The 8,886-nt window shown below is 39.8% G+C and overlaps 1 protein-coding gene across 1 annotated transcript; it reads left to right on the top strand.

Annotated features, from left to right (window-relative positions):
* Positions 1-5,699: 5,699 nt before the first annotated feature.
* Positions 5,700-8,463, top strand: LOC137127497 (acidic mammalian chitinase-like). Its single transcript, XM_067504539.1, has 11 exons — positions 5,700-5,806; positions 5,938-5,967; positions 6,069-6,270; positions 6,393-6,449; positions 6,536-6,701; positions 6,915-7,039; positions 7,130-7,253; positions 7,335-7,517; positions 7,626-7,745; positions 7,832-7,970; positions 8,058-8,463. The coding sequence occupies exons 1-11, from the start codon at positions 5,782-5,784 to the stop codon at positions 8,321-8,323; spliced, it is 1,437 nt and encodes a 478-aa protein (XP_067360640.1). The 5' UTR covers positions 5,700-5,781; the 3' UTR covers positions 8,324-8,463.
* Positions 8,464-8,886: the final 423 nt, after the last annotated feature.

Here is an 8,886-nt window from a genome sequence, read left to right as displayed (position 1 = left end):
AACAGTTATTGACAGAGAATACATCATTAATCAAATTATTCTATATGTTGTTTTAGAAAAGCACGCACAAACATATTTACAGCCTTCTCTCAAGCTCTTCCCAACTGTCTTTCAGTTGAGCTTACAAAATGTAGTCTTTGGGATCACACTCACCCCTCTCACAAGGGTTATGTCAGGCCACATGAAGCAGCTGTTTTCAGTGAAAAGCTCAGTGAAAATATCCACTGTGCCCTACCTGCCTTGCACCAGACAGCAGACAAACAAAGTCAGCTATAGACAGGTGAATGTAGTGTAGCATTTTGCTACTAAAAAGCAATTTTTCAGGAATTACTAGATACCAAAATAGAGCTAAAAAAACCCAAACAAACAAAATTATTTAAATTATTTGATGAATGCAAACAATATTCTAAATTAAGACTTTATTAGGGTTATATTAGTTCATGTTAATGAATAATACCAGGACAGTGAGAAAACTCAAAGTTATGTTGAGTTGTGCTTTGCCTTACTAAAGTCTTGCACAAATGGACGATATTACTGCTGAATCCTGATCCCTACATATTTTATCTGCAGTACCAATGCACCAATTACCAACAGAAAGTGGTGGTAATGATTTGACCAGCAGAGGATTCTGGGATTACATATGTCAAATCATCACATTCTGACAAATCAGAAGTGGATAGAACAGTCTGTGTGTGTATTCTGCATTTCTGTGGCTGAGAACATGTTGGTTACAACCATTTATTACAGGCAAACTGTAAATTTTCCGTAGATAAATGTAAGACAATATGTTGTATTTAAAGTGTGGATTGCACATATCATTAGTCAGACGTCTTCAACAACACAACATTGCTGGAAGATGATGAAAACTTGCATAAGAATATGCATATTTTAATTTTAGGACTTAAAAAATTGCATACAGTTGAAGGGCATTTGAAGACAGCTGAATAGAAACAGTGCCTCTGGTTGGTGATTAAAAATACACCAGTGCTGATGTTGAATCACAGAGACTTGGAGCAGTTTTTCCCCTTTATGAAAAAAAAAAACCAGAGATTATACACAAAGTTACTATGTGTCTGAGCCCGTTTGTGTGCTTTGCATTTTGTCTTGAGAAAATGTGAAAATAATTTGAGACACTTGAGACATGATGTGACCTAATACGTGTGTTGTAATTATTCTTCATCAATTGGAAGGCTCTGCATAAGATAGTGATGACTTAATGTCCTGTAATGCTCTGGATGTCATTCAGTTCAAGATTCACTTTTTGCTTTTATGATGATTGACCATTTGCTATATAAAAAACATCCATATGACTCCCTGTTTTTTGGAACGTAGAGAAAAGATCGAAGTCAGTAAAAATACAAAGCATTTTGCAGTTTGAGGCCTCATATCAATTTGTATTAATGTGTTTTTGTGTGTGCGTGTGTGTGTCTGTGTGTGAAACAGTTCTCTCTCTAATGGTTTTCCCCTTCATTTGCTTGATTCATTCAGGAGCCAACATACAAAAGCACACACACCCACATGGCCTGCTGACTGAAAGGCAGCAAGGATAAGTGGTAGCTCACTGAAAGGAAGGGAGAGAGAGGTCGCCATAGCAACACTGGGGGATTGTCGCTTTTATTGGAAAAAGAAAATCAGCTCTCCCAATCTCCTATCTTTCACTCTGCACTCTCTTAGATGTGCTTTCTCTCTGTCTCACCTCACCTGTTCCATCTTCCATCTTCTTCGCCTCCACAACAGGGCATTGTTTAAGTGCATCATGGCATACAAGTTGCAAGTGAAACTGTTAAAATGTGGTATGCTAATGCATAGCAAATAGCATCCTTTCCCAGTCAAAGCATTTCGATTCTGCTCACAGGTGGACTGTTCCTCAGCTGGACCTGGGAACGCTCAAGGACTCAAGGACAACCCTCCCACATCACAGCTAATCGTGTATGTGTAGAAAATGATTGAGAATTTGCTGCCATGGTGACTAGCCCGGCAGTATCTAATAGCAACCGGTTGTTGAGAAGCCTGCAGTTTGGGGGGGGGGGTAGAGATGGATAGAGGGAACTGAACACTAAGTGCTCCTCACATTTTGCACAGCATTCACATTTTAAACACATTTTTACAATATGTGCAGAGTGACATCATACTACATGTACACTTTTAATGGTTTTGGTATTTTACCAGGTAAGAAAAACAGTTAATAAAGGCTTGTTGATATTCATCTGATCTAAGAATAAATTTTTCCTTACTCCTGAACATCTCACACAAAATGTACCCGGATTACTGCCAGCATATTGACTCTCTCTGGTGGTAAAATTTGGAGTTGCATCAAACAATGTGTTTCCTTTTTTAAAAAATGTTTTGTATATTTCTAAATATTTTTAACATTAGAATGTTAAGAACAATAGATAACTCAATTATGTTACATTTGTATTACATTTTTATATATTCTGTTGATGTTGGTTAATATTACTGTAGCAGGGGTGATACTTGGCTATCAGCACCATGTTATATTTAAAGGGTAATGCAACATCATGGACTTTTGCACTGATTTATTGTTACCCCCACTCTCATTTAGCCTGTTAGTGTCCACATTTTGATCTTCGGTGTCCACTATATCTTTTTGTTTCTGTTGTTCCCTGAATGTGTTTATTATTGCCCCAGTACGCTCTCAGTACATCTACGTGCCCTGCATCACTCCCAGAAACCCCTGCTTCTTTATGCTTTACTATCCATTCCATCCATTAATCCCTTGGAGGAAATTTTGTGTTCACTTCTTCTCCCGTTTTGTGTTTAACATGTGTGGGATTTCTTGTTACCTCAGTTAATTAAACTTGATTTTTTGTGATTCTGGTCTGGTGTATTATTTTTTTGAAACCTTAATAAACCCCTACATACACTCACTTTCTGTCACTTTCCTTCTTGGGTCCACCCTTGTACACCAATCCTGACACATGGGGCAAATATTATTCTCTCTTCTCCAACACAAATTCTCTGTCCTTCTTGCAAAGGAGTTTTTCCACTACCTCATTACAACAGCTCAATAATTTTGGTTTTAAAAATGAAAACCTCCTGGACACCTCCTTCTTACAAATGTCACTGGTTTTATTTGTCCTTTTGAGCTCTCTATAATCAATAAGTCATTAACATCTGGTCATATCTCAAATTATTTGTGGAAAAAGCTACTGTTCAAACAAATTCTCAAAGTCCAGTCATGACATTTCCTTGCCCCAGATACTAAATATTTCTAGGTTATCCTTCATGAGTAAGGTCTTATTAAAAGTGCTTGCAAAGCAGCTTACAGTAGAGCCGTCTTTAAAGAAATATACTTGTTTTTTGGCTTTTTGTTTTTTTGATCTTTTATTTTTATTATCTTTTGTTTTTATTGCTATTGTTGTGAAGCTCTCTGACAGGTGTCAACATGACTCTCTGACTCCACAGCTCAACTTGCAGCAGACTGTGATGCACTGCCTGTCATTTCATGGCCAGCAATAAAACTACCAGGTGTATTAAATGTTGTGACTGATACATGTTATACTATGTGGAAAGGATTAAAGTGAATACTGACTACCTGCTATAATTGTATCTTGATGGCCTCTTCAATTATTAATTCACTCTACCTTGATTTTTTAATCTTTGTCCAGTGTTAAATTAGTCACTGTACTTTATTTCTATTTGTGTCTGGCCCAGTCCTCTAATCATAAAACATACAGTATAACAATACTGTATATATTACAATTTCTTTTAACATGTAAAGCATTTCGTGTGTTCGGTTTATAATCAGACCCCTGACTTTGCCTCCACAATGACTTGCTGCAACAAATTACAGATACATTTTTAACTTCTGTTAGAATAAAATTTGGCTTGTAAATGTATCTGCTTTTTCAGAGACAATGTCTTCCCTTTCAGTTACAAAAGTTTCAGTGTTAAACATGTTAACATTTAACATATATAATAATGTGTATTTAGAAATGTGGCACAGCCACTGTAAGACTAATTTTACAATGTACAGCTAATAACAGTCACCAAACAGTTGATCCGTATCCAAGGACAGTCGAGGACAAAGACTCTTTCCATTTTAAATGACAGACTAACAGTAGTAAGTGATATTAATCTGAGGGTGATAAGGCATGAAGCAGAGAGCTTTAGGACAACAGAGTAAACAGTGCTATCAAATGACTTATGTAAATGGAAAATGGTGCAGCTCATATTTTGCTGTCCAGTTACTATTTCGTCTTTACTGACATTCATTCAGAAGGTCCCTGGTCTGACTCGTCCTGCCGGCTGCGGCCTTTCTGGGTGGAGTTTGCGTGTTTTCTTTTTTCTGAGCACTCCAGTTTCTTCCCACAATCTCAAGACATGCATGTTAGGTTAACTGGTCACTCTAAATGACCTGCAGGTGTGAATGTGAATGGTTGTCTGTGTATGTATGTCTCTCTGTGTTGGCCCTAAGATAGACAATGACAGCTGGGATAGGGTCCAGCTCCCCTGAAACCTTGAAAACGATAAGTGCTTAAGATGATGGATGGTTGAATAATTTTATTTACAGATTTTGGAAAAGTTCACTAAACATATAAAATAGTTATGATTTTGAAAAATATGTTAGAAATGTGAAGAATTGTATTAACTAAAAACATTTAATTGATCTTATCCTGTTCAATTCCATTCCATTCAACTTATATATATATAGTGCCAATTCACAACAAAGTCATCTTAAGGCACTTTAGAGAATAAAGTCTATAAAGACTATAAAGATGTAAAGAGAGAACCCCACAAATCCCCCCTTGAGCAAGCCCTAGGCAACAGTGGAGAGGAAAAACTCCCTTTAATGGAAGAACCAGGCTCTGGGTGGGCAGCCTGGTTGAGGTGAGTGGAAAGTGGAGAGAGAAATGAAAAGAGCAACAAAAAGGGACAACAAAATATTGGGCAGGTTGGACCAGTAGCTGCACACTGGAAAACACACAACTCCAAACCGGGGGACACCTGCAGAAAGGGACAGAGAGATGGAGACAGAGAAGGAGAAATACAAATACGGGAGAAAAAAGACACAAGGTTAATGTCATACAGTGGTGACAATTGTAAGGCGAGAGGAGAGGAGACATGCAGGGAAGTGGAGGAAACAAGCTCAGAGCGTCGGAAGGTTGGTCCCCCAGCAGCCTAAGCCTATAGCAGCATGACTATAACTCAGGGTCACGGGGGGTTGAAGCCCATCCAAGCTGTCATCATCTCTCTCTGTCTATCTCAGTGCCAGCACAAAGAGAAATACATACACAGACAACCATTCATGCTCATATTCACACCTACAGGCAATTTAGACCAATTAATTTAACATGCCTGTCTTTGTCTTCTACTTTACTTAGATTCTTGCTTGCCTTGTACCTCACTTGTAAGTCGCTTTGGATAAAAGCATCTGCCAAATGACTAAATGTAAATGTAAAATGTAAAGTCTTTGGATTTTGGTGGAAACCAGAGTACCCAGAGGAAAACCACACAAGCACAGGGAGAACTTGCAAACTTCACACAGAACGGCAACAGTCTGCAGGTTACAGTAAGATGTTTTGCCAACTGTAATAACCTTGAAAATATCAAATTTAATCATATACTATCATTATTAAAAGGCTCTTGAATGTTATCATTGTTGAAACACCGATGATATGATATGACCAAACAAATGAATAGGTTTGACCTTTCACTTTTGCTGAGTGGTCAACATATTTTACAGATAGTGCAGATAAGGAGGAGAACCAAGGAGTATAAAGGATTCTGGTTGCCGTCAGTTCATTGTACAGAGGCAAAATGGGCAAGCTACTGATCTGCGTTGGTAAGCCGAGCTCCTTGCTTATAGAAACTTCTAATTTTTTTATTACACTGTTTATTTTATTTCCGTTTGCATATAATTAAGACTCTTACTTCCTCTGCTACCTTCTCTAATTTTGCCTTTATTCTCTGCAGGACTGGCACTCCTGCTGCACGTGCAGCTGGGTAATTATATCCTCTATCCACCCACTCACTGCTGTTTTAATATATGTAGATGTTTTTAAGTTACTAACATAATGTGGCTGCAATTGTTCCATATTCTACAGGATCATCCTACATCCTCTCCTGTTACTTCACTAACTGGGGACAGTACCGTCCCGGAGCAGGCAAGTATTTCCCCACCAACATTGACCCATGTCTCTGTGACCACCTCATCTATGCCTTTGCTGGAATGGACAGCAACATGATCAAGACCTATGAGTGGGACGATGAGAAACTCTACGGACAGTTCCAGGCCCTGAAGAACCAGTTAGTATCACTCAGAGATAGCAGGACTACAGCACACATGAAAACACACTTAGTTCACACTTTGGTTCATCTAAACACATTTAAGTGTGAGACTTTAAAGTATGTGTTGTTGCTGCTTGCAGGAACAGCAACCTGAAGACTCTGCTGGCCATTGGAGGATGGAACTTTGGGACTCAGAAGTAAGTTATGAAATGAGTATCCATACTCTTACCAAAAGGAACTTGTAGCACAACTAGGAGCTTTCTGACGGTCTTCTTGTCTCCAGGTTCTCAACTATGGTTTCTACGCCTGCCAATCGTCAGACTTTCATCAACAGCGTGATCACTTTCTTGCGTCAGTATGAGTTTGATGGTCTGGACATCGACTGGGAGTACCCTGGCTCTCGTGGATCCCCACCTCAGGATAAGCAGCTCTACACTGTCCTGGTCCAGGTCGGTCATATTGCTTTTGATTTTCTGGCTAGACAGAGATACATTTTGTGAACCTAATAAATGAATAATCTGAGATCCCATAGAACAAGTTAAATGTTGACATTATTGTCATATTCATTAAATGAAAGGTTACAAATCTTAGAAATGCTGTCAGTTACAAAAAAAACACATCATAAAGCTACTTTAACTGTATCTCTCCTCATCTGGCTGTAGGAAATGATGAGTGCCTTTGAGGCAGAGGGACAGAAGACCAATCGTCCCCGCTTGCTGTTGACTGCTGCTGTCTCTGCTGGAAAGGGAACCATCGACTCTGGATACCAGATTGCTCAGATTGGAGCGTAAGAGCTTGAGCATACACATTACACATACTCTCACATTACATATCCTACACAGCTCTTACTAAACATTTCCTGTATGTTTTATTCCAGTGTGCTGGACTACTTCCATGTCATGACCTATGACTTCCATGGTTCTTGGGAGCAGAATGTTGGAGAGAACAGCCCTCTGTACAAGGGCCCTGCTGACCAGGGATCAATGATCTACTTCAATGTGGTGAGTGATGGGGCAATGTTATGAGTATAAAGTACCTTAATGAGCAGACACTCACTCTGGTGTCTACACCCTTGTGTGTAGGACTATGCTATGAACTACTGGAAAAGCAACGGTGCCCCAGCGGAGAAGCTGCTGGTTGGTTTCCCAACCTATGGCCACACCTTCCGCCTGGCTTCCTCCAACACAGATGTGGGAGCTCCCGCCAGTGGACCCGGACCTGCTGGACCTTACACTCGTCAGTCTGGTTTCTGGGCCTACTATGAGGTATGTGCTTCTTTTTTCTGACTGCCTGTGTACATATGTATGTATATGTAAGACAGTACAACATACCATATGCTTAACTTCATCTCTCTCTCTCTCTCTCTCTCTCAGATCTGCACTTTCCTGAAGCAGGGAGCTACCCAGGCTTGGGACGCCCCCCAGGATGTGCCATATGCCTACAACCAAGGTATCTGGGTTGGATATGACAATGTTAAGAGCTTCCAGATTAAGGTAGGAAATTATATCTCATTGTATAAAATTCTCCCAATTGAATGATTTAGCCATGTTTAACACTTGGTATCACCTCATATCTATAGATTGACTGGTTGAAGCAGAGTGGTTTCGGTGGTGCCATGGTATGGAGTCTGGATCTGGACGACTTCAGTGGCACTTTCTGCGGCCAGGGAAGTTACCCCCTGATCAACACCATCAAGAGTGGACTGGGAACTGGAACTTGTATGCATGAACCAACTAGAATTCCACTGCTAATCAACATAATTAAAAAAAAATTAAGTGCTTAACTTTTTTCATTTCTCTCCTCAGCCTGCACTTCTCGTTCTAACCCCCTGCCTCCGGTCACACCAACCAAGCAGGCTCCACCCCAGCCTGCTGGTGGTGGCAGCAGTGGTGGCAGCAGCAGTGGTGGCAGCACAGGATCTGGCTTCTGCGCTGGAAAGGCTAATGGACTCTACCCAGACCCATCCAACAAGAACCATTTCTATGAGTGCAACCAGGGAAATACCTACGTCCAGCACTGTGCTACTGGTCTGGTGTTTGATAACAGCTGCAAGTGCTGCAACTGGGCATAAATGATTCATAATAGAACCTCATACTGGTTGTTAGGAGCTGGGTCAACATTCATGTAACATCCAACTAAGGCCCATTAAAGAACAGCTCTGTAACATCTGTCATTTCTACCTGCAGAAAATAAATTTGACATTTAAAGCAACTTCAGATCTCTGATGTTTTTGTGTGCTCATGAAAGCTTCAATTCAAAATCATAAAAACCACAAATTAGCAAAGCTACAAGCATCAGCAATAAGAGTATTGATTAATTCAGTCACTCTCCTTGAGCTGTGTAGTAAAAGTACATGGACTGTGCAATTAACCAAAATAAAAATGAGTGTAAAATACAATGTGTTGACTGCAGAAGATAAAAGTTCATCTTTAAAAATTTAAGATGCCTTGTTCATTTTCCATGGCCTTCCACTAATATACCATGACAGAGCCTTTAATGACAATTCATGAAAACAGCCACAGCAGCTCGAAATGTTTCCTGAACCTGAAATTTGCTTTTGCCTGTATGTGCAGAAGTTGGAAGGATGGATGGGAAAGTTTATCCAGAAAATGCAGTGACTGATATTGCTGCACT

This window comes from Channa argus, chromosome 5 (assembly GCF_033026475.1).
Source record: "Channa argus isolate prfri chromosome 5, Channa argus male v1.0, whole genome shotgun sequence".
Taxonomy (NCBI): Eukaryota; Metazoa; Chordata; class Actinopteri; order Anabantiformes; family Channidae; genus Channa; species Channa argus.
The sequence above is the reverse complement of the archived record's forward strand: the minus strand, read 5'-3'. Positions and strand labels throughout refer to the sequence as shown.